We start from the raw sequence: 27,104 nt of genomic DNA on the forward strand, positions 1-27,104 counted from the left end.
AAAAAAAAGAGTAAAAATAAACTATATAGCAGTAAACATCAAATTATCCAAGTTATTCTATGTAATATAATAACATTATATTATTATATAGTACTATATGTATAATGCAGTAGGATAATATTTAATCAAATAGAATATAAAAGATAACATCTTAAAATACAAAACTAAATTGCATGAACCCAAAATAGAATTCTAATTAACACAAAAATTCACCAACCTAAAGGATTGATGCAATGAAAATAAAATATATAAAAAATCAAACAAAAAATGAAAAACAAATTGAGAGAGAGAGAGAGAGAGAGAGAGAGAGAGAGAGAGAGGTAACCTTTTTTGTGTAGAAAACTATGCATAGAATGAAAAGAGAAATGTTCAATTTATAGTAAGATGTTGAGAATAAGAAGAGTCAAAATAAAGGAAAACAAAAAGGTAGAGAAATGATGATATTAAGGAAGAAAGTAGTGGGGAGATGAAGAGGTAAAAGGGAGGGAGAGTTTTAGAAAATTAATAATAAAAATAATGGTTAAAAGATATTTAAATTTTTCAATGATTGGGATTGAAGCAGGGTCTTTAGACTGATACACTGGTCCTTAAAAACGGTAAGAAGGTGGACCAAACCAACAGGTCTATCACTGATGTGGCAAAATTTTAAGTGTTTTTTGTTCCTAGGTAGCATCACATGAGACATTGTAGGAGTTAATTTTTTCTCAGTTTTTGCTATTATATATAGTATATGAAGTATATAATATGAAATAAAATGATAGTGATTTTAAGCTAAGGCATCCTTGGACCACTTTCTGTTTGCTATGCTTATACTCTTGGAGCAAATTAGGCGTTGAGACCCTACCTACATTGAATACAATCCCTCAAAAGTTTATGAAACATAAGGGATTGCAATTTAAATCTTCTATATATTAATTTTGTCAATGTACCTAAATCGCATATAATGTAACCATTGCACTATTTTCAAATGAATGCATAATGTCCAATGTTCATACAATCTCATTAAATTAAATATTTTTATTAATAAAATAATCATACAAATTAGATTTTATGGAACAAATCCCAACAATATAACTATGAAGGGTGTAATCCCAAGTACATTATTACTACAATGGGTGTAATTGAGGTGAATTATAATTGTGAGGGGTGTCATTTGGAGTAAATAATAACCACGGAGGAGGGTGTGATTCGAAATTTCCTGTTAGGAAAGATTTTCCGTGTGTGTGTGTGTTTTTTTTACAAGATAGAATTCTACTCTAGTCTAATCTAAGTATATATGTGAAACTCTCTCTTGGAGACTTGAACCCCGGCCCTTGCCTCCCATACTCCACAAGCATTTATACTTGTAGAGTGACCATCACACCAAAGGTGTGCGGTGGTGATTTTTTGTGTTGAAACAGCCTAGATTTTGGAAATGGAAAGTTGTTCTAGGGACGATTTAATGTGTTGAAACAACCTAAATTTCAAAAAAAAAAAAAATGTTGTAATTGGGAAGATTTTACCTGTTGAAAATATCTAAACTTTAGAAATGAAATGTCGTTTGTGATAGAAGGAATGGTTGAGACTTCAATCAATTCCATGGATTTAGGAAATTCTTTGAATTTGGGGGACTTGTTTATCCTATGAATTTTGAAAGATTTGTGGAGATTCTAGTCGATTACAAGAATGATATAACTCAAAAATAAAAAATGTGAGTGCTCCTACGCGAAGCACAACACATGCCACTAATTCAAGGGATTAAGGGCCGAGATCTGGAGACAATTACATTTGTTAGATATATTGTGACTCAAGTGGCATAAACCAATTGTAGACTCATGCACTTGTAAAACAAGCAACATAACACTAGGTTAGTCTAGGATTAGTCAAGGATTATCTAGTATATAAATCTTATATTGGGTTCATTGTAGCATTAGTTCTTAATATCAATATTTAATCATCAAGAGCTTTCTCACCGTGGACATAAGTACTTTAACAACGTTTTTGGAAAATCTAAATGGGGTTACTTTATAAACTCCAAAGGATCCTTGTTAGATTCTAAATATTTAGGATAAATGTTTAGGTTCCAAATTTATGATGTTAGCAAACCGAAAACAAAAACACATCTAGATTAGGTGTTAGACATTGCTCAAGTTTGTTCAAGTCAAGATTCAAGAACAGTTAAGCTGTAGAAAGAAGAGTTCAGATTTTGTGAAGCTCAACCGACCAAAAGAAAGGCTCGATTGATTGAAAATCGTATTCTATAGATTTTAAATCAAGTCTAAAGCCCGCGAAAACGTTTAAAGTTTCAATCTAAAACTACTAGGTATAAAAGGAAAACCATAAATACGTTTCAAATTCTTAAAAGTCTTGTGAGTTACTCCTATGAGATTTGTGAGGTTTCTGTAGCCTTCTAACTCAACAAACATCTATCGGAACAAGATCTACAATCAAGAACTGGTGGAAACAAGTTGTTGCATAAAGATCTACTACTAATGGTGATCTAAAACCTTTAAATGTGATCTCAAAGTCACAAATGTGGGTGTTTGTGCATAGCAAATTCAAATAGAAGAGTCCGTAGAGTCGGAGCTGCTCCTGGTTGTGCGAGTAAGTTCTTCATGAGGTAGCTTTAAATTTTAGGGAGAAAATCTACTGTAAACTTTCATTCTATCATAGTGAATTTGTTTACCTTGAGAATAGGTAGGTTAAATCCTCCCCAAGTTTTTACCTTGAAACTGTTAGTTTCATTAATTTTCCTGAGTCATCCTATAACTATCTTCTTTACTTTTCTACACTAAGTAATATGATTGCATGAGTTTAACCTAAATCTAAAAAATCAACCTAAGTAACTACTTGGTTAATTAATAAGGTTAAATGAATCTAATTTATAGGGGTCTAAACGAACATACAATCCCCATTCTATGAAATCTCACCTTATTAAGCAATAAAAGAGAGAAATTGACATAAAGTAACTCCAAAATAAATTTCTTAGAATCTTTACACAGCAATGATAAATGAGTAATGCTACAGACACAAACTATTTTACAACACTTTTATAAACTACTGATGAGCCTTTAGCATTTTCCAAATAATTATTGGCAAATAAAAATGTAATGTTAGTGATGGGTCCTGATTAGAACTAGTAAGAGTTTGTCACTTTAATAGTTTGTAAAAATGTAAAATAATTTGTGACTATAATATCATTTATGTTAAATAAGTGGTGTAAATTTTTTTCCACATCATTATTTAAATAGTAGATATTAAAAATATATTAGTCAGTAAATATTTAAATGCAGGTGATATGATTAACAATAAATGAGATTTTGAGAACTCTAGATAAGAAATAGAATGACTTTTTTGATTAGGCAAATTCACTTTTTTTTTTTTTTTTCTTTTTGGTCCCCGCTTGTATTAGATAATACTTAACTTTTTTATTCCCTCTTTTCCGCGAACATTTGTATGAGTAGTGGTCATTTTTAAATGTTTTGCTGTCATACATTTTACTCATCAAAATTAACGAAGACTTTAGTTTTCTTATTAAGAAGTAACGAAAACGCAAGGGAAAATAAATAAATAAATAAGAAGAAGAAGAGAAAGTTGCCTCTTTCTAAAAAAATTAGTGCAATTACTTCAAAAGTTTTGGCATGGAGTTTCCTTGTTCACTAGATTCTAAACTTTACTATTGTCTGTTTTCTTTGGATCAGAAAGGTGAGGAGGTAACATGGATTTTGCTTCATCTGTGAGGTAGGGATAAATGAGGGAGGGAACGAGAAAGTAAGGGTGTACATAGGTCTATTAACAAATTGTAACCTTTTATTGACAGATCTCAAATTGTTGGAGATTGAAATTTTAAGCATGTCGGTCATTACCAAATGGTTCTCGAAGCAATATTTTACGAATGGAGTCAAAATTTCCCGTTATTCACATTATCATTATTACTAAGAAGTTAAACAAACAGAAATACACAAAACACCTATACATCGACGAAGCGTAGTTTACCACCTTTTGTTCAGTCTCTAATAAACACAACTTTTCATGCCTCAATTTTGGATAAGTCACGCTCATATGTTTCAATCATACTATATCGAACAAGACAAAGTTTTGGGAAAGATGATCAGGAGGCAAACTGGACTCTGACCATTTCCAATCAAACAATTAAAAGCTGGAGGTATGTGAAAAAGGTAGATTTGACTCAAGTGAATTTGCAAGAAATTGCATCTTAAACAGTATTAACTTCATTAGAAATTTTATAAAATCATAGCCAACTATATAAAAGGGTTTCAGTCTAATATTTATTTAAATTACAAACACTAAACAATCACATCACATGTCAATGTAGTAGTCTTAGTAGATGCTAACATTCATATGTCATTTTAAAGAGTAGAAAAACATGAAAGTTTTAAATCTTACAAACCAAAGGTTGGGAGCAGACCCTCGACCACTTCCTTACACAGGACTGCTGTGAACAGGAATGAAGCCGAATGCATTACGTTTAAAATGCATATAGATCGTAATCACTGTTCACTAGCATCTTCTTGCCATAATAATTAAACCCACCATTGCCTTCAATATGTCTCAAATTATCTACATTCTCGTTGTTGAAGGGAAATTTTGTCAACATTGAGCACATTAGATATTGCAATCCTCTCTAACTATAGCCACTTCAATGAGTAACCAAACCAAATGTATTTCCAAATTCCAACCACAGTTATCAGTTTAATTTCAAGACATACTTCAACTCTTTAAGTATTGAAGTTCAAAGAGCTGTTCAACTATGCCATTGGAGAATACCTTCAACTTCAAACATCTGCATAAATTTAAAGCTGTTAGTCAAGCTAGGCTTCTAGTATGTACAGTACATTTCTAAACGCTTTCTAGAAGCAATACTTTCTCTATATAGACAAAAGTTCTTATTACTCAGAAATCAAACAAATATTCATGAAATACCCATATAAGGTAGGTTTGGCTACCCATAACCGAAGTGAAGCAAGATTTATCTTACATGGTATAACTTAAATGTTCAAGAGTTTTCATTAAAGATTTAAGACAATCATAGCCAACTATAAGGAAGGTTTCAATCCAACATTCATGTAATCACACACATTCAAACGATATCTTGAAAAGGAAAGAAAATCAATTTAAATATTACAAACTCAAAGATTGAGCAGATATTTCTACCACTACCTTATCCAGAAGAACCGCTATTACGGAGATTGAAACCATATAGACCTTAATCTTTGTTTAATAGCATCATCTTGGCATTCCAATGCACTCCATGATTGATCAGCTTCAATACATCTCAAATTGATTGCATTCTCATTGTTGAAAGGCAATTTTGTCAATATTTGGCACATGGATATCTTAATCCTCTTTAAAGATGGCCATTTTAATGAGTCACTTGTCCAAATTCTTTTTACTCTTGGAAGATTAGAAAGTACTAGCACCTTTAAACTTGGAAGCACGTCAGGTTCCAGCCCAATATTCTCAGACTCTGTAATTATCTCTTCAATTTTAGGACACTCTTCAACTTCTAAGTGTTGAAGTTTAGAGAGTTCTTTAATCATGCCACTAGAGAATATCATCTTCAAGTTCAAACAATTGCATAACGTTAAAGTTGTTAGCTGAGATAGGCTTCCATGATGTACCGGACCTTCCCAAATGGTTTTTAAATTTGGAACATTATTTATGAGCATCTTTTCCAAGCATATTAACGCACTTCCTGTTATGCTATTGCCATCAACAATCGTTTCAATTTCATTGCACCCTTCAATCAAACAACCTTGCATCTTGTTGATACTATTGACACCAAAATCTGATAGTCTTGAAGCACCCTTGTGCCCAATCAATTCAAATGCATGAGTTTTCAAAAGTACATCTGAAATGATAGGATCTACACCTTCACCATTTGCAAATTTCAAAAAATTCATATTTTGATATTCAAAGCAGCCAAGAATTTTATAAAGGGTTGTGTCATGGTAACCAACAGAAAACTGAAATGTGAAGCAGCTATCTTTCCATAATTGGCTCATTGAGATAAAACTCTTAAGACAATCCACTGTAGGGAAGCAAATTGAAAGTGAAGTCAAATGCATCAAGGTAGCCACTCCCTCAGAAATAGCCTTTACAGTTAGCTCCCAACTTTGATTATTTGAATTCACAATTATTTGTAGCTCTTCCAATAAATAAAGACTTGAAAAGACATTTCGACAAGATTCTACATCACTTGAATGTTTAATGCCAAAATTCGACAATGACATACGAAAACATTTCAACCGAATCAAATGTCTAATCTGAATTGGAAAATGATTAAGCCCAGTGTCTCGAATATCAAGCACCTCAAGATGCTCAAGTCCATTTAAGTGGAGTTCCATTAAAAAGATGCAGGAATGCAAATATAGTGCTTTGAGACACTTCAAGACAGATATAGTTGGTGGTAATAACATTATTCCAGTGCCATGTAAATCTAGAACTCGTAGATTTTGCATGTATCGAAAGAATAAATCAGGAATCTCTTTTAGTTCCCAATTTCCCTGTAATAACAGTGTGGAAAGCCTATTGCAATCTGGCATTTTTGGCAAAGTGCCCAATTTACTATCCATCAAGGAGATTCGATTTGCTTGTTGCCATTCTACCTCATCGGGGGCGTCTTGCAACCCTTCATGGGGTTTCACCAAAATATTAAAATTACATCTTCGAGAAGAAATTTTAAGTGCCATAGTTCGTATTACTTTGTTCATCCTCACATGATTCATCTTTTCACTCTTCTCTAGCAAAGACACACTGATAAGTTCCTTCAATATTGAATGCCCTATCCCACGTGCAACTCTAAACTCACTTGCATCATGAATGAAACCTTCAACTGTCCAGCATTCCAATAGAGGATCTGTATAAATTTCATAGTCTTCAGTATATAAAGCACAATAGAGAAAGCAATCCTTTTGAACCTCATCTTTCAAATTTTCATAACAAAACTCCAAGCACTCAATCAATTCACCAATGCCTTGGATTTTGATACTAGGCCATCTCCGCAAACTTCTTAATCCATCCCTCCATAGGTGAATGTTATCCCTTCTTCTAAAATTACTTGCTACCTTGTCTATCAAGAGTGGCAAACCAGCACATTCAATAACAACTTCCTTGGCTATTGGTTCAACATTTGGAATATTGAAATTTCGACCCACCTTTACCTTGAACATATTCCATGCATCAGCTTCAGACAATCGTGGCACATTTAATTCCAAATGAGTATCCATATCAGAACAAACATGAAGATATCTAGTTGCCAATACCACCTTGCTATCCATTTCACTTTCATACATTCCTATTAGAGACAGATCAAGAAAGTCCCAAACTTCATCCAAAAGAAGTAGATACCTTTTGCTTTTTAACTCTCTCCATATATGTTGTGCAATTTCAGGCTCAGTGATGCCTTCCATATTCAATTTTAACCGATCTGCAATTTTGTGTTGCAACTTTTCTAAACTCAAATCCTTTGATACAGTTACCCAAATAACAATATCAAACATTTTAGCAGTATCTTCATAGTTATTTAAGCTCTTCATTATGGTTGTTTTCCCAATTCCTGGCATTCCCCAAAGTCCAATTCTTTTTACATTCTTATCTCTAAGATGGCCCAGTATTTCTTCAACAGTTGAGTGGAGAAATGGCTTGTCTTCTGGTTTGGGTCCATGCATAATTATCACACGCTCTGGCAATTTCTCAACTAGTATTCCTATCTTAGACTTTTCCTCTAACCAAAGATTATGCAATTCATCACACTTCTCTGCCATGATATTGCTAAGATCTGTGCGTGACTTGCTTGACCCATGCTGACTCCGTCTCTTTTTATTACTTTTTTCATCATTGTACTTGATTTCTAGTTCTCGCACCTCTTCTTCACTCTTCATGACCCTAGAAATCCAAGCTTCGCATACTTGATTGAGTAGCTTTGTCTTTGTTTGAGCCAATATATTATCCCTTCTTGCATACAGCTTCTTTGCTTTCTCTTTTAACCTTTTATGGTTGTCTTCTAGATCATTATCAGCTTCATTATCAGGTTTGCGCCTCATGTTATTGACAATATTTTTCCCATAGGTGTAGGCCTCCTCCCCTGCTGCAGTACACACAGCAGAAGCTGCAGTACCTAAACCAGAAGCTGCAGCCAAACCTAAACCAGAAGCTGCTGCCTCAAACATATCTGTGTTACAACAAAAGGGAATTCAAAATGCTAACAAAACTCAAAATGCCGGATGAAGACTTTTCAGTTTAGACAAGTAATAAATAAAATATACAACAACACAAACAAGGATGTGGTTAGTCAAAAAGATGCTGAGTGGATTTAGCAATCATGTTAGTAGATGACTCTCACATGGTTAAATTATAGAATCAAAGCACAGTTCTCACATTCTCATGAAGCAGACATGGAGCCTATTTTTAATCATTGACAACCAGGCCTTAGTCCCAAACTTTTGGGGTTTGCCACATGAATTTTTTTCGCCATTTTATTCTATTCAAAATCATACTTTCTGTTACTTAATTGACAAGTTATTTTTTACCACGTACTTTTATTCATATTATTTTAGCATTCCTTTACCTTTTTTTCTTATCAAAAAAGCATTCCTTTACTCTTTTTTTTTTTTCTTTTTGCATTAATCACTCTCCTTTGAGCATAACCAAACATTCTCAAGTAACAATTTTAATCAATGAAGAATTATTCATTCATGGGCTCTTTATTTTTGTAAGGTTGAATTTATTCAACCATGTGTTGGCTTTATTCCGTGCCAAATTTGCTTGTAATTTTAACAATAGATACTCTGTATTTAGGTGGGAACTATGTAAGAGTTGTGTGTGAGAGAGTGTGAAGAAAACTCAAGTTATGTGCATTTAAAGGAGTCTCGCAACTGGATTTCGCGACTAGCAAGTCGCCAAAGTGCCACACGTGTGAAGCATGCAGGAAGCTGAAAGGTCACAATAGCAGAGCACTACAGGACAAAAAATACAGTCTGGCCTGGCAGTTAACTCGCGACTCGTTCCAGTCGCGAGAGTGAGTCACTAGAATGCCCTGTTTTGCAGAAAAATGACTTTTCACATTTCTCACGTACCTTACTATAAATACCCTTATACCCACGAAATGTAGAGAGCTTCCAGAGAGAATTTTGAGAAAAAAACCCTAAAGAAAACCAAGATTGACACATCCACAATCTTAGATTTTTGATTCTCCAAATTTCTCTACTCTCACCCTCTCCATTGACATATCCTAGAGAGGTTTATTAGCCAAATCCTTATCTCACCATACTCATATCAGTGAGGAGGTATTTTGGTACTTGGGAAGTAGTTCAGAGATGACCAATTCATTTAGTTGATGCAATAGGCTTATTGCGGGATCCAGAAAGTTAGAGAAGAAACGGTTAAACTTAACCAGTTGGTAGCAGAAGCTTGGAGGGCTTAAGTATATTAGGTAAACTAGGCTTGGAGGGTATTTTGTTATTCGTGTACTCCAACTTTATTCTCTAGTGGATCATTTCACCGTTTTGAAGGCGGCAGAGAGTTTTTTCACTGAGTTCTTTGGTTTCCTCTTCGATAACACATGCCGGTGTTATCTTTATGTTTGCATCTCTCTAACCCTTACTTTTACCTTTTAATTGCTGCTGTGTTGTGATTAATTATGGTGTAGAATTGTTTACTTGTTTGGGTTTTTGCTTGTACCTATTATTCCGCACATATATTGTTTAGGTATAAGTTTGTGTTGGTTATTTTGAAATTGGGGGTCTAAACGTTCATTAGTGTTTTACACACTATTTGAACTTTCAATTAATATCAGAGAAGGTGCACTTGTTGTGGTTTCATTACCTAAGTGTGATCCTATACCCCCTATAGCTATGGATGAAGTTATGAAAAAGGCTATATTGAATTGTGGCTTAAATGTTTGTGATAATGACTCTATGAGTATGTTTGAAGATTGTCCCAACAATGAACTCTTAGAGTTATTAAAAACAAAGAAACATGCTAGAATGTCTGTTCACATGCTAAAATGTTTTAAAAATGAGAACCATATCCTACGCAATAATCTATGTGAGTCAAATTCTTTGATTGAGAAGTATAAAAGAAGGAATAGAACATTGTGTGATAAGGTTGATGATCTTAAAAAGAAAATTCGATCTAGCAAGAGAATGGAAAATGAAGAAAAATTTCTTTTAAAAGCTCAAAAGTGCTTGTCCCATGCTTGCTTATTTGTTCACACCTTTTTGAAAGTATTTAACTCTTGTTTATGGTATCTTGATAGTAGTTACTCTCGTCACATGACAGGAGATAAATCATTGTTTAAGTCACTCAAAGAGAAAGTCGGTGACTATGTGATATTTGGTGATGAAAGCCATGCTCAAGTACTTGGCAAAGGGACTATAAAGATACTGGGGCTACCACTATTGAAGGATGTTCTTTACATCAAAGGGCTCAAGGCGAATCTCTTGAGCATTACTCAAATATGTGATGTAGACTTCCTTAAAATTCTAAGAAGGGGTGTCTGATCATTAATGAAGAAGGGATTCAAATATTGGAAGGAAATAGGACAACCGACAATATGTTGAAACTTTGGCATCAAAGGTTTAGGCATGCAAACTTCAAGCAAGTGGCTAAAGTGTCCAAACTTAAAGCCGTTGTGGGGCTTCCAAAATTTGGAAAGGTGGAGAAGACCATTTGTGATGCATGTCAAATGGGGAAACAAACAAGGTCTAATCATCACAAGGTGAATGTGATCTCTACCTCATGATGTTTAGAGCTTCTCCATGTTGATCTGATGGGGTCCACGAGAACCGAAAGCCTAGGAGGAAAACAGTATATCATGGTCATTGTTGATGATTTCTCAAGATACACTTGGGTGGAGTTTTTTAGAGAGAAATCAGGAGCATGTGAGAAGATGGAGATTCTTTGCAAGAGACTTCAAAACGAGAAAGGGGTTCCTATTGTCAAGATAAGGAGTGATCATGGCAAGGAGTTTGAGAATGCAAGATTTGAGTCCTTTTGTGAGAAGAATAGGATCATGAAAGAATTTTCAGCTCCCAAAACTCCTCAACAAAATGGGGTGTTTGAGATGAAGAATCGGGCGATTCAAGAAATGGCAAGAGTTATGCTACTCAATAAGCAAATTTCTCAAAAGTTTTGGGAAGAAGTGGTGAACACCTCATGTCACATTGGCAATAGAATATTCTTCCGAGCGAGAACGAAGAAGACCGCATACAAAATTTGGAATGGAAAGAAGCCTAAAGTGAAGTACTTCTGAGTCTTCAGAAGCAAGTGTTACATTCTAAATAATCGGGAGAACCTTGGAAAATTCGATGCAAAAAGTGATGAAGGCATCTTCCTTGGTTATTCTACCACTAGTCGGGCATATAGAGTCTTCAACAAGAGAACAAAGACGGTGATGGAGTCCATCAATGTGGTGATTGATGATGCCATAACAAGAGTAGAAATTGATGATGATGGAGAAGGACCAAGCTCCAAAGAAACCACAGTTTAGGTTGAAGCCCAAGATGTTGAAGTAGAAGGACTTACATTGGAAAAGGAGTCTTACTCCCGTGAATTCTAGAATGGAGACAAGGTCAATGTCTAGATCCTCAAGTCCTCTCACCCCTCCGGAAGTTCATCCCCCCATCTCACAGAATGATGAAGTGTCCACCTCAAAGAAGCCATCATCAAGAGTGGTTAAAAATCATCCAGAAAGTAATATTATCGGGGAGTCTAGATGAAGGACTTCATCTTAGAAAGGAAAGCACACTTGTTGCCAACCATGTAATGTACCATTGCTACCTTGCCCAATTTGAGCCGAAGAAGGTAGAAGAAGTTTAACGACAGAGCCCCCAGTTCCTGATTGCCGTGTGCACATACCTCAACCCGGGCTTAAGTCCCCGAGTTTTCACAAGCTTTTGGAGTAAAAGCTTGTGCAAACTCGGGGACCTAAGCCCGGATTGAAGTATATGCACACGGTAGTCGAGAACTGGGGGCTCTGTCGTTACAAATGGTATCAGAGCCCAAGTCGGCTCTCCTCTTGAAGGTGTGGTAGGGTGAGGAGATCTAAGTCCAAAAGTCCTGATCCCACATCGCAAAGTGAGCGACCAAAGCAAAGGTTCATAAGTGATGGGCAATATCTGGGTGAGGGGATCTAAGCCCAAAAGTCTTGATCCCACATCGCAAAGTGAGCGACCAAAGCAAAGGTTCATAAGTGATGGGCAACCCCTAACGTGTGCACAAGCTTTTACCCCAAAAGCTTGTGAAAACTTGTGGACCTAAGCCCGGGTTGAAGTATATGCACACGGCAATCGAGAACTGGGGGCTCTGTCATTACAAATGGTATCAGAGCCGAGGTCGGCTCTCCTCTTGAAGGTGTGGTAGGGTGAGGGGATCTAAGCCCAAAAGTCCTGATCCCACATCGCAAAGTGAGCGACCAAAGCAAAGGTTCATAAGTGATGGGCAACTCCTAACGTGTGCACAAGCTTTTACCCCAAAACCTTGTGAAAATTCGGGGACCTAAGCTCGGGTTGAAGTATATGCACACGGCAGTCAGGAACTGGGGGCTCTGCCGTTACAAATGGTATCAGAGCCAAGGTCGGCTCTCCTCTTGAAGGTGTGGTAGGGTGAGGGAATCTAAGCCCAAAAGTCCTGATCCCACATCGCAAAATGAGCGACCAAAGCAAAGGTTCATAAGTGACGGGCAACCCCTAACATGTGCACAAGCTTTTACCCCAAAAGCTTGTGAAAACTCGGAGACCTAAGCCCGGGTTGAAGTATGTGCACACAGCAGTCGGAAACTGGGGGCTCTGTCGTTACAAGAAGCCCTTCAAGATGAGAATTGGGTGGACTCAATGCATGAAGAGCTAAATCAATTCGTGAGAAATGATGTAAGGCCTAAAGAAGCTCATGTCATTGGCACCAAATGGATCTTCAAAAACAAGACCAATGAGGATAGCGAGATTATACAGAATAAGTCCCGGTTGGTGGCTCAAGGTTACACTCAAGTAGAAGGGGTAGATTTTGATGAATCCTTTGCTCTCGTAGCTAGACTTGAGTCTATCTGCATTCTCTTGTCAATTGCGTGTACTATGGACTTCAAACTCTATCAAATGGATGTAAAATGTGCATTTCTCAATGGATACCTTAATGAAGAAGTGTTTGTCGAACAACCTAAAGGTTTCCAAGATCCTCACTTCCCAGATCATGTGTTGAGATTGAAGAAGGCACTTTATGGCTTGAAACAAGCTCCTAGAGCTTGGTATGATCGGCTTACACAGTACCTCCTAGATAGAGGATTCAAAAGAGAATATGCCGACCGGACTCTATTTGTCAAGAATTATGAGAACTATCTTCTCGTAGCTCAAGTATATGTTGATGACATAGTATTTGGAGCTACCATAAATGCTCGATCTATAGAGTTCTCCGAAGAGATGAAGAAAGAATTTGAGATGAGTATGGTGAGGGAGCTTACATTTTTCTTGGGCCTTCAAGTCAAACAAAAGAAGGATGGCATATTCCTTTTCCAAGAAAAATATGTTAGAAATCTTGTTAAGAAGTTTGGACTAGATTCCAAAAAGCATGCCTCCACTCCTATGAGTTCGTCTACCAAGCTTAGTCTTGATCCTTCCGGGGTAGAAGTGAGTCCAACTCTGTATAGAAGCATCATTGGGAGTTTGCTATGGGAACAAATCTTTAATTCACTCTAGACATTTGTCCAAAACCTCACTCGAGATCCTTCTCGTACATCAAATCTTAAGTAGTTGAAGAAATCCCACCCCCCACTTAGACCTCCACAAACTAACATCATAATGTCCCTTAATCCACTCCATTGTCCATCCTCCCCACTCTTCTCCATATTTCACCTAAATGAGCGTTCTCCAAAGATGATACTTTTCCACTACAAAACTCCAAATCTACTTTCCTTATAGGGGTTGATTAAAAGAACTAAGCTTTTTCGAATACCGAAACCACCCTCATGGGGTTGATTTGTGATGGACCATGATAAAAACCATAAGCTTCGACAATGAAAATGAGTAACAAATATCTGATGCAAAGCATTTGAAGCAAGCAAATTCATATGGCTGAGTATATCTTGATGAAGCCAAGCGAACAAGTTCCAACTCCAAGCAATGCTATATTTAGAACATATTATCAAATATTTTAGGCATGTGATTGATTGATTTCAAAGTTAGTCAGACATGTGGAATAAATGTTGTATTAGATATAGTTTGTGATTATTTAGCAAGTGCTAGGAGTAGTGAGTTTGCTAGTTATGATGTCATCATAAGTAACTCTTTATTGTATAAAGAGCCATGCTATGCCATTGTAAAGATAGCTTTGGATAATTGAATGAAAAAAAAAAAAAAAAAAAAAACACTAGTCTTTGTGACTTGTGTTTTTGGTTGAGCAATACCTCTCAACCCGCTACTCATTGAATAACTCTCTTCCCAGCATGCAACTTTGACTATACTGCATCAAATCATAAAACCCACATTGCATCAACTGTAAGACATTTAGATAATATTTTAAAAAAATAAATAAAATACAACATATAAAATTATCATGTTATGAATCTATAACATTTTATGAATCAACAACATTATCAAAAAGAATACATACCTCAATCTGCTCTTGCAGCTTTGCTTGAATTAGACTTCTTTAACAATCATCTATATCATTTTTCTTCCTTTCGTTCTCCTTTGATATTGAATCTTTATCATCATCCACTAACCTTTAAAGAGATCCTGCTTAGATAAATAAAAACTATTAATTTATCAAAATCCCTCAATGTTGTTCATGGGGATGGAGGAAATTTGAAAATTAGAGATTTGGCTAGACCCTTAATCAAGTTCCTAGCAGGGGATGGTTCAAATATTTACATGTAGCATTATAATTGACACCCAGATGGCCCTCTCTATCAAAATTTGGGCATAGAATAGTGTTTGATGATGCCCGCTCAATAAATGCAAAACTATCTAGTGCGATTCTAGACAAGGCTTGGAATTGGGGTTATGCAAGGTTTGATGAACTTGTTACTACTCTAAGTAAATTGCCATGGATTTATATTGGTGAAGTAAACTGCTCTATGTTGATTCTGCTCTCTTTTCTTTCCATTTCCACTAACATTTCTTAGCTTAGAAATCTTTAAAATACAGACTAGACTAGTCATTTTCTCCAACCAAAAAGAAAGCCATATAATTACTGAGGAACGGGACAAAGAAGACTAACCCTTAATAGAATCAGTATTAGCACTAGTTGCTGCAGCTAGAAGCACCCACCAACACGGAGATGGCAATTAGGAGCTCGCTACAGTGTCCAATCTTCAACTTCAGCCTCTCTCTGCGTATACTAGACTACTAGTCTTTAATGTTGACTTCAAAGTTCAGACAAAAGAAAAAGTGAAGCACTCCAAATTTTATCTTACGCTGGTCCTGGGCCTCCTGCCAAACGTATCGGCCCTGTTTGGATACCAATTTAATCAAACTGAAAACTTATTGCTGACTTTCAGCAATAAAGGTAAAAGTTAGTTGAAATATAACAATAAGACTTATGAATAGTATTAAAAAGTGCAATGAACCTATAAATAGTAGTAAAAATAAGTTAAATAGTAAAATAATTTTAATTTTTCATTTCTATCTAAATGGAGGCTAATTTACAAATTATCAGTAAAATTTTCTGTTTTGAAATTATTTAATCTAATGCTCATGTTTTTTAAGATTCATTTTAACAAAATTGAGTTTTGTGTAAAACTCAATTTCTTCAAAATTGAGTTCTACTTAAATTTTCAAAAAAATATAAGTGGCAAAATATGCATAGCCATTTGTAACTCGATTTTGTTAAAATTGAGTTTTAAAAATAGCGGCATTTTGCTAAATAATTTCAAAATATGAGTATTTTGCTGCATAATTTACCATACATATATTTTAGTAAACTGTAATAGACACTTTCCTATAGTTTAATAGCAACTAGTAACTCTATACATATGCATGGGTATAATTAAAAACAATATCAATTATATGACTCAAATTATACATCTTTTTTAAAAGATGTTTAAATTTTACATGGAATAGCTTATACTTTTTTAAATCATACATTTCTAGAATATGCAATGGTTTCTCATTATATATAATGAGAAAACCAATTATATATATATATATATATTGAAATGGTTTTAGACTCTTTAGTTTTTGCACCTTGTAAAGAGGTCCCACTAGGCATGCCAGAATATGTAGACGGCTAAATTTCTAGTTCGAAATAAATCAAACAAGTAAAATAGTTGCACAAATGCGAATTTGTATTGAATATGTGTGGTACAATTCTCTACAATTACAAAAGAGTAATCCTCTGATTCGATCTCCTTGCAAGACTTATTGATTTGGATTTGTGGTAATGTGATTGTGACTTGAGCACAAAATATCCTTCAATTTGGTTGAGGGATGGATCGAAGATTGCTGAAACGGAATTACAATGAATCTCCAGTTATGAGCTTGTTAGAAATCCTTTGTTCTTCACGTTCTTCGTGTGTTCTTCGTCTTTGAAGGTTTATGGTGGAAGTTCTTCGGCCTTTAGGAGCTTGGATCCGTAGAGGTTCATTGATTTGTGATTTGTTGATATTTTCAGATACTTTACGCTTGATTCCCGTAAACTTTTGGATCTAGGCGGATGATTTGGATGATTTCTCTTCGAATGTTCTTCGTATTCGAAGTTGAAGTTCTTGGAGGCTTTAGAGCTTGGTTCCGGCAGAGCTTCTAGACTTCTGAATGCTTCAGATGGCTTGATGTCCTCCCAAATGTCTCAGGAAGGCTTCTATTTATAGGAGTTTTGGGGTGGATGAGCGACATGTGGCGGAATTTGATTGGTGACACATGTCACAGTCTGATTGGTCCACTTATGTCATCGCTTACACGTGCGAGGTTGATTATGTCATTGCTTACACGTGCGAGGCTGCTTATGTCATTGCTTACACGTGCGAGGTTGCTTATGTCATCGCTTACACGAGCTGATGCGCGATTGGTTCTTACATGACACTTGGTAAGTTTCTGTTAGCTTTTGAATAGTGATAGTAAATCCTAGCAGCAGTAGATGGCGCTTTGTAATTTGCTGTATTTTGTGGACTTGGTAGTGTGACGTGTCAGCTTGTGATAAGTCGGGAATTTTCCCTCTTTACACACCTAATAATTCACTTACCATAAAATTTAAAAACATAGACGAACATGTGGCGAAAAATTGGACTCCAATTGAAATCCAATTTAGAATCTAATTAGATTTGGACTCTTCAATTTTTACATTCAATAATTCACTTGGCACAAAATTAAAAATTAAATAAGACACGTGACGCAAAAGTGAGAATCCAATTAAAATCTAAATGGATTTTCTCTAAATTTTGGCTATTAATGCATATATAGATTATGAAATTAAAATTATAAAAAATAACTAATATCTCTTAAATTTAATGAGTATTTTTTAAGAAAGATAATTGTATGAGTAAGATAATTACTAAAATATTTGGGTAAATTGCAAATTACTCCCCTAAAGTTTGGGGGTGTTTGGATTTTACGTCCTAAAGTTTCAAAATTTGGAATTTACCTTCTAAAGTTCAAGGGTGTTTGGATTTTACATCTTAATGTTTTAGAATTTGGATTTTACCTTCTAAAGTTTGGAAGTGTTTGAATTTTACACCCCAAATTCTGGAACTTTAGGGTATAAAATCCAAATACCTCCAAAATTTATGAAGTAAAATCCAAACACTCCTAAAATTGAGGGGGTAAAATCCAAACATTCTCAAACTTTAGGGGGTAAAATCTAAATTTTGAAACTTCAAGATATAAAATCCAAACACCTTCAAACTTTAGGGGTGTAATTTGTAATTTACCTAATATATTTTAAGTTTTATTATAATATTACAACTCATAACCAAACTTATTAATAAGTTTAGTTATTCCCATATGACACTTTTTATTCTTAGTATTAAAGATTACCTTTCCTATTATAATCCTCATTTAGTGTACCAAACATGACCTAATTATTTGAAAATATGGGTTCAACCTAGTTGTGAAACACTTGTGTGAAAGTACACATATGTACTAAGTTTTAGCCAATTAATTAATACAAAAAGACAACATGTAAAATTGAGTAAGATCTCTACTATGGTGTACGTTACATATCTATTGTTTGTATATATTTTTTTTTTAATTATTGTTAAATTATATAAGTATTTTGAATTCCTTTAGGCTTTATACCTTATCCTACAAAGTTCATTACGATGGGCCCAATTTTGAACTTCTTCTTCCCTAAAAGCAGAGCGTCTACGTCAAAAGTCTTGGAGTTTAACTGATCACCATAGTCCAATCCCTCCACCATTTTTTATTTATTGAAAGGCAAAGAATATTATTTAAAATTGGAAAAAAAAAAAAGTACATTATGAAGAAAAGTTTGTTCAACAAAATAATGATTCTCTTCAATCCAAGTAGAGAAATCATCAATGTCCAATACATATTTAGCTAAAAGATGAGCAGGTCTATAACCTTACCATCTCACATGTGGAAATTCAACTCTAAGAAAATCATTAGTAGAAGACATCAAACCAAATACAATTGGTGCAATTGAAGAGGGAGGCAAGGAATGCCCACTCAAAGCCTGGAAGATGATCAAAGAGTCCCCTTCATGAATAAAGTCTCTAATTCCCACAACATGGGTGAAAGGGAGGCAAGCCTCAAAGGTTTTCGCCTCTAAACCTATAGTATCCATAGTAGCTTAATCTTTTTGCTTAAAGCTACCACCACATTTCCTTTATCATCCCTGATAATAACGCTAATACCTCCACTGTTGTATATTCTGGTATTGTACTACTATTACTATTGACATGTGGAAGTATAATATTGTATGTATTTTTCACGGGAATATTGTATGTAATTGAACATATTATTTTATTTCTTTGTATCAACTTTGTTTTGTTGTTTCTCAAAAAAAAAAAAAAAAAAAAAAACTTTGTTTTGTTAAATTCTAATAATCTAGCGCTAAAAGTTATAACTTTACATTTTGTTTATTTCAAAATAAAATATTTTTAGATGCAAAATACTTTAGATGCAAATTTTTTTCAATAAACAATTTCATTTTATCGTGTCTAATTGCGAACTTGAAAATATCGTGGAAATAATTTTAAGTGTTTGTTTTACAGTTAAATGATTTTTTTCCTAGTTTTCAAAACAACAAAACCCACCAAATGCAAGTACTGATGCACATACCACCACCCACCACCCCAAAATTCAAATCGGGAAGGGAAAAGAAACACAACCACCAAAACCAACACCAACCATTCAAAAAATAGTCACCCAACAAAACTAACCACTATCAACCCAAAAACCTAGATCAGAAAGCCACCCCCCCCCCCCCCCTCTTCTCTCGGAACCTAAATTGGAAACTCAAAAAGAAAACCCTTGAACACAACCTAATATGAGAATCTAAAAACCCACAAACTTACCAGCAACAAGATTAAAGCAACCGCCAAAACCCCATATGACCTTCGCTCGTCAATTGAATCCTAAAGGACTATACGAGAGAGAAAAGAAGAGGGAGGAGAGGGTTTGTACAAGGAGGAGACATTAATGCATTCGCAAGTAGTGGTGATCGGTGGGTGAGAAGAACCAAAGTGACAGAGGGGCAGATGGGTTAGTCGAAGAGAGAGAGGGTAAAGAGTTGGCTGAGTAAACAAGTAAAATGTTTTACACTTGTTTTAAGCGTAAAATATTTTACTTATTTTAGGCTTGGTTTACTATTTTACTGTAAAACATTTTACAATTGACCACATTTTACACCAAAACAAACATTGTAAAATGTGTAAAATATTTACTTCAAAACAAATGGAGAGCTAATAACATGTTTGAATTAATTGTTTATATATTATCAATGAATTACAAATATGAATTTGATTTACTTCAAAACAAATGGAGAGTTAATAACACGTTTGAATTAATTGTTTATATATATCAATGAATTACAAATATGAATTTGATATTATATAAACGTAATTACGAACTTACAAAATATGTTCTCAAGTCTATTTCATTATTTTTTAGAGAGTATATATAAAAAAAAATATAATATTATGTGCCCATTTGAGAACAGCTTACTTAGCTAAAACTGAAAACTTTTTGCTGAAAATTCTATAGATAAAATCAAAAGGTAGCTAAAATAGTACAGTAGGACTCATGAATAGTATCAAAAAGTGAAGTGAAGCCTATGAATAGTAGCAAAAATAAACTAAATAGTAAAAAAAAAATAGCTTTTTTAAGCCATGCCAAGCGCATGCTATATATAGTTAAATCAAGAATGTGTCTTCATAAACTTGTTCACGAATAAATTATTATATTTGAGCTTAAACTTGTGCTTGAGTTTAATTTATTTGCTAAAAAAACAAACATGAACAAGTTTGGTTCTTACAACCATCACTTTAAGATTGTTCTTAATTTTTTTGATGAATAGATTATGCTTAATTTAAGTGTGCATTTGGCATTAATGAAAGTTGCCAGCTTATTTTACTATTCAATTTATTTTTGTTACTATTTATGGGCTCCATTACACTTTTTGGTACTATTCATATGTTTCACTGTACTATTTCAACTTTGTTTGTGAGATTATTTCTCGCAAGAGGAAGTTAAAATAAAATAAAAAATAAAAAATTATAGAATGGATTGTTACCTATGCCTAGATCTCGGATAAATGGAAATTTTATTGATAAGACCTTTTCAATTGTACCTCCTATTTTTTGTGAAGAGAATGAATCCTTTTATCGAAGGATCAAAGAAAAATGGATCTGGAAGGGGAATTGAGAATTTTTCTAATAGGGGATCAGATTAGTTTTCCTTGGAGATGGAAAATTCAATCATTTGGTTTTATCAATTTGTAAATTCTTCCTCAGTTAGTTAAAAGAATGAAATTGGCTGATATTATGACAATACTAGGTAGCATAGATATCATTATGGGATAAAATGATCGTTGAGATGATAATTGATATAAGGGAAGTACAAGATATTAATTATCTATAATACTCTCATAAAAAAGTTTTCAGTTTTAACAAAATAAACGGACCCAAATAGACAATAAACTTTGATTTTGCGTTTTGACAGTGTACTTCAGTGCTAAACTTGTATTGGGGTTGGATTTGATAGCAAGAAATGTGGAAAAAAAGCAAAAAGGTAACATGGGTCCCGGTTCATGTTGACTAGGAAGTCTGCGCGGAAAATGTGGTTAGGAAAGTAGAGCAAATTAGTAAATTCATATTAATGGGTCCCAGCTCATGTTGACTAGAGGTCCGTGTGGAAAATGTTGGGATTGAGATAAAGTTACCTAAGAGCATTTGCAGCAATGTAGTTAAATAGCTATATAGTTATTTTAGCTATATAGCTACACCAAAAAAAAAAAAAAAGAGTTGCAGTAGTGGAGTTAAACCTAAAAATTTTAGCTTCTCAGCTACACTATAGCTAAAAAAAAAAAAAAAACTATTTTATGTTGCATTCACATTGAGTCAGAATATTTTAATAATATATATATTTTTTTCTTTCATCTTTCCATTTTTGCCCGTTCCTCCTCTCTACTCAGTCCTCACACTTCGTTTTTGCCCGTTGTTGCCGACCAAGCCCCTGCCTAGCGCCAACCGAAGCCCTAGCCCAGCGCCGACCACTCTTTGCATTCTCCACAACTCCACCCCCCTCTCTCTTTGCTATCTCATGCCCAACGACGATGTGGGTCTCTATCTCGCATTTTCTCTCTCTAGATCTCCACCTCAAAGGCCGAACCTCCGAGCTCCACCCTCTCTTTGCCATCTCATGCCCAGCGTCGATGTGGGTTTGTGTTTGTGTTTTTCGATCTGTTGTGGGTAGTGGGCTTGTGTTTTCCGATTTATGGGCATTTTGGTGCAATTGATGAAATTTTCGGGGTATATTTGTTTACAATGTTTTCCGATGTGGCTGTTGTGGGGGCGGCGGTGAAGATAGAGTCAAAGAGAAAGAAAGACAAAGCTGAAGTAGAAAAACAAAAGTGTAAGTGAAGATAGAGTGAAGATAAAGAGGAGTATACGTGTGTGGAGGAGAAAAACAAAGAGTAAAAAAAAAAGAAAAAAAAAAAAAGAAATGTGTATTTGGATGAAACCAAATAAGATAATGGGAAAAATAAAATAAAGAATAATAAGAAATTAAAATTAAGAAATGTTACCACAATATTTTTGCAATAAATTTTAAGTAATAGGTTATTAATATTTAATATTGGTGAGAAAAAAAATAATTTTTTTGATGGTGGCGGTTGCGGTGGCAGTGGCGGTGGCGGTAGTGACAGTGGTGGTGGTAGTGGCTGTTATTATTGTTTATTGTAGAGAATATATTATTCTATCATGTGGCAGCGGTAGAAGAGTCGACGGTGGTGGAAGAGTCGGTGGCAGTGGTAGTGGCAACGGTAGCGATTGCAGTGGCGGTGGAAGAGTCGACGGTGGCGGCGGTAGTGGCAGCAGTAGCAGTTGCAGGTGGTTGTGATTGTTGTTTATTATAGTAGATATATTATTTTATTGTAGGGGATATATTATTTTATTGTGATGTTTATAATATTTTATTGTGTTGAAAGCTAAAATAGATCCACTGTTGCAGTATGTGTGTAGATAAAATAGATAAAGTAACTTTTGGTGAAACTAAAAAGCTAAATTTTTAATTCCGCTGCTATGGATTGTCTAACACTATATTTGGTAACTTTGGTTGTAGCTAGGAAAAGGGAAGAGAAATAGAAATAATAATAATAATAATAATAATAATAAAATTTCGTTATAAAATTGGTTATAATTTAAGACTATAAACTCATTGAATAAAATAAATATTACAATATATTTTGAAAATCTAACCGTTGAATTGTATGTTCTTTACGCTCGTAATACACATGTTAAATTTTGTGTCAATAAAATATTATTTACTATATGATCTATAAGTTTATATTTTATGCATAATTTTAAATTACAAAAACTTGCAATTTAAAAAATTTATTGATGATATAGCTATTGATATTTAATTTTCTTAAAATTTTGCAAGTGTGGAGGATATAAGAAGAAAATGTAATTCAAAGGTGGATTTGTCAAAATTCATCTCCAATAAAAAGATATTTAGTAAGTTTGTAACCTAAAACTACCACTAATTTTGTAGCTAAACTTTGTTCAAATAAAATATTTTCCTTTGATGTGTTTGGATATAATATAAGAAAGAAAGAATAGTAGAAAATGTGAGAATTCATCTTTCTTTGTTTGGTTTGTATAAGGAAGATAAAGGAAAAATGCATGCTTTTCCTTTGTGCCCTTATAAATGTCGGGTAAATTCATACATTAGAACACTAGCAAATTCTTAAAAGTGTTAAAAGACAAATTAATTATTTTATAGTATAAAGTGATGGAGCCTAAGAAATTATTGCTATCCCTTCCTCCCATTTTCGCCCAAATTGGGCTAATACCAAAAAAAAAAAAAAAAAAAAGTGACCAAATAGTAAAAATGACTAGCCTTCCTTGCTTTTTCATTATTTTCTCTCTTCTTCCCCGTTTCCAAACATTGTGTAAGATGATAAGGAAATGTTAACGGATATCCTAAGATACTTGTTAAGTATGACTTATTGTGGGTCAATTTAATAAAAAATTGGTCTATATTTATGAGAAGACTACAAATATTACTTTAGTGACAAATAGAACTCAAAAGGTTAACTTCATGATATTCATGAAATCTTAGATTCGAAATCTCTTACTAGCATCTTAAGACCAATCTTATAGAATTTCATAACCTAGTATGGAAATGGTAGATATTGCTATGAATATTTTGGAAGCTGGTTCAACCAGTGACTTGGAGTTTTTCTTTGGGGCTGCTTGGGCAATTTGGTGCAATAGGAATAGAATTGTGCATGATTCCTTGTGTAAAATTCCTGACCGTATTTGGGATTTTGCTAAGGATCATATTCTTCAATTCCAAAGTGTTGTAGCAGCTTGTTCTCAAAAATTGGCTTGGTCAGAAGAAAAGTGGATACCGCCCCCCCCTGGTATATTTAAGATCAATGTTGACGGTGCTACTTCGGAAAGTGATAAGAACTCAAGTGTGGGGGTTGTTATAAGGGATGCAGCGGGTAAGATTTCAGGTGCTTGCTGTAATTATCTTCAAGGTTGATATCGGGTGGAGGAAGTTGAAGCTTTGGCAATGGAAAGTGGTCTACTTCTGGCCAAAGAGCTGAAGTTATCACAAGTTATATTGGAATTGGATGCTCTAACAGCAGTTTCTAATGTCTTAGCAACTGGAAATGGTGGCTGTGTTGGTCATATTTATCAAGGAATTCGTAACCTGCTTACTTCTTTCAGTAGTTGGAAAATCAAGCATGTGAAAAGAGACTTCAACAAGGCTGCTCACAAGCTGGCTCAGTATGCGAGGCTTAATGAGTTTTCTCAAGTCTGGAAGGGAGAATGTCCTCCTCTGCTGTGTCAAGTTAGGCAGTAATAAAGTTTATAGTTTTTTCTTTTAGCCTTATGCTTTTACGGGCTTTGTTGTATTCTCTTTTCTCTTGGTAATGAAATTTTAGCAGGTGCCCTGCTTTCAAAAAAAAAAAAAAAAACTACAATATTTAAGGTAATAATCAGATACTAAAAACGTCTTAATACTCTTATTTTTAAAAAAAAAAAAAATTTGATGCAAAACAAAATGACTTAAAATAAAACTATTTCTTTAACGGGCATGGCCGTTCACACCACCCTTACACTTAGGGTCCGTTTGTTTTGGTGGTAAATGATTTTCGGAAATCATTTACCACCTGACCCTAGTGTTTGGCAGGAAAGGAAAATTTTATTTTCCGGAAAATCAGCTTCAGTTTGACCGGATTTACTCCTTTGACCCGGAAATCATTTTACGCCCTTATTTTACCTTCAAATGATTTCCGGAAAAGAGAGAGCCAGAGCCGAACCAAATCGAGCGAGAGAGAGAGAGAGAGAGAGAGAGCGAGAGAGAGAACGAGCCTTCGACTTCGACTTCGCCGACGTTCACGAGCCTTCGACTTCGCCGGCGCCACGAACTGACGAACTCACGAACCGCGCCATCGCACCGGTCTCGCGCCGATCGCAGCACCTCGCCATCGCACCGGGCTCGCACCTCGCCATCGCACCGCGCCGATCGCGCCATCGCACCATCGCCATCGCACCTCGATCGCGCCATGCGCCATCGCACCTCGTCGTCGACCCAGACCCATCGCCTCCTCGATCGCGCCATCGCTCCAACGCCGCTCGACCCAGACCCAGACCCTCGATCGCGCCATCGCACCTCGAGCTCTCTCTTCCTCGATCTCCCAGTTTTTTTTTTTTTTTTTTTAATTTGATTGTTGTTGTTTTTTTTTTTTTTTAGAAGAGATAAGTAAAACTATACTCCAGTAAATGTTGTTTGAGCAGCACTACCACTTCCATCGCCACCGCTACCACTACCACTACCAGTAGCATTACCTCCTTGTCCTTTACTCGCCACGACAGTTTTGTCCGTTAAAGTAGTTGGGCGTTTCCTGGCTCTCTTTTTATAAGGAATCCCTCTGGCTTTGGCTTGCTGGTCTCTGACCTCTCTCAAATAAACCCTTACAGCTCTGCCTGCAAACGGGTTCGATTCTGGCCGTCCACCGTGCTCCTCGTAAGCCGCTCTGAGCCGTCCGATGAGCGCGTCAAGGCTACCCCACGCTTGCCTTAGTGGGCAGTTACATGGGCCTGGTGGCTCCGGGTTGCCGAAGAATAGGCACCCAGTGAGATGGACCTTGGTTTTTCCGAACTGGTCCAAGTACCTCAAGAAGTCGGTCACGTGGTTGTCACGGCACCCTGCTAAAGTTATGGGGGGCTTCTGGTTCCCTAGGTACTGTAAGAAGGTGATCCAGTCTCGACGCTTTAGTGACTCGAACCGACTCAGCGTTGCAGGTGATGAGTTCGGATCAGATGGGGCTGTTGCCAATGGACCGTCTCCCCTATTCGGATCGAAGTTACCGGCAAATGATGCCGAATCCATAATCAAGAACTTGGGTGTCTTAGCTTTTTGGGGTTAGGTATTTTGGGTGATATATATGACTGAGTTAAATCAAAGCATCCTAGCTATTTTCAAGAACTAACAACGTTTTCATCTCTCTGCCCGGATGTCTCTCACTCTCTTTTTTTGGTGGGATGATTTCGGGGATGGAAATGGGGAGAGAGAAAGTGAATTTTTAGAGCGTTTGGTTAGGCGGATTGTTGGAAAGAAAGCTAGTGGATTCAGGAGAATTTTCTCTCTCGTCATTTTCTTTTCAGTTATGAATTCTTAAATCTCAGTTATTAGAATTATTGCATTAAGGCTGTGTTTGTTTCGTGTAAAATGTTTTTCGGAAAATACATATTTTTGGAAATGTTATTTTCTGAAAAAGGAAAATATTTTTAAGTGTTTATTTAAATTATGAAAATTGTTGTGGAAAATATTTTCATGTGTTTAGTTTTATTAGAAAAATGCTATTTTCCGGCAGCAAATTCTGACAACAACACAACAACAACAACAACAGCAAATTCCGGTAGCAACAACAACAACACCAATCAGTTCATCAAAAAAAAAAAACAACAACAACAATCAAATTAAAAAAAAAAAAAAAAAACAACAAAATTATTTATTGAACATGTTTAGAACTCTTTTTTTCAATAATTTATAAACTATTATGTGTATAAATCTACAAGGATGTATCTNAACCTTTTCCTTGCCCTTCCCCTGTTGCTGGTCTTCTTCAACTCTTTTATACTTTTCGATGCGGTCCATCAGCTGACGCATGCTAGTGACTGGCTTGCCAGACAAAGATGTCCTCAAGCCGTGGTCAGTGGGAGGCTGAGCTTGAACGTGTCGAGGGCCATCACATCAAAGTTGCCCTTCATATTGTTAAACATCTCCCAGTACCTATCCGAATACGCCTTCAGAGTCTCACCCTCTTCCATGCTTAAGGATAGCAGGGAGGACAAGGGCCTGGACACTCTTCTGCAGGTGACAAAACGCGAACCAAAGGCTTGAGTGAGTTCTTTGAAAGAGCTGATAGAGTTTTCCTTTATGCTGTCAAACCACCTCATCGCAACCGGTCCGAGGCTG

General features: G+C 35.4%; 2 protein-coding genes across 3 annotated transcripts; both read right to left on the reverse strand.

Annotated features, from left to right (window-relative positions):
- Positions 1–4,242: 4,242 nt before the first annotated feature.
- On the reverse strand, positions 4,243–15,364 carry LOC112006919 (probable disease resistance protein At1g61300). 2 transcript variants are annotated; one of them, XM_065779413.1, is made up of 5 exons: positions 15,211–15,364; positions 14,602–14,726; positions 14,396–14,451; positions 5,161–8,173; positions 4,243–4,783 (listed from the first exon to the last, which is right to left on the reverse strand). In XM_065779413.1, exons 3-4 carry the CDS (start codon positions 14,412–14,414, stop codon positions 5,181–5,183), a joined length of 3,012 nt encoding a protein of 1,003 aa, XP_065635485.1. In that variant the 5' UTR covers positions 14,415–14,451; positions 14,602–14,726; positions 15,211–15,364; the 3' UTR covers positions 4,243–4,783; positions 5,161–5,180. The 2 variants fall into 2 exon arrangements, with proteins under 2 accessions (XP_065635485.1, XP_065635486.1); XM_065779414.1 differs by having other exon boundaries at positions 5,158–8,173.
- Positions 15,365–25,380: 10,016 nt separating this feature from the next.
- On the reverse strand, positions 25,381–26,327 carry LOC136070066 (protein LIGHT-DEPENDENT SHORT HYPOCOTYLS 10-like). The gene has a single exon (XM_065779415.1). The coding sequence runs from the start codon at positions 26,013–26,015 to the stop codon at positions 25,392–25,394; it is 624 nt and encodes a 207-aa protein (XP_065635487.1). The 5' UTR covers positions 26,016–26,327; the 3' UTR covers positions 25,381–25,391.
- Positions 26,328–27,104: the final 777 nt, after the last annotated feature.

The sequence above is a fragment of the Quercus suber genome, unplaced genomic scaffold (assembly GCF_002906115.3).
Source record: "Quercus suber isolate HL8 unplaced genomic scaffold, Cork oak 2.0 scaffold_207, whole genome shotgun sequence".
Taxonomy (NCBI): domain Eukaryota; kingdom Viridiplantae; phylum Streptophyta; class Magnoliopsida; order Fagales; family Fagaceae; genus Quercus; species Quercus suber.

Coding starts and splice junctions, on each gene's coding strand:
- LOC136070066 (XM_065779415.1), bottom strand. CDS start 26,015: ATGGATTCGGCATCATTTGCCGGTAACTTCGATCCGAATAGGGGAGAC.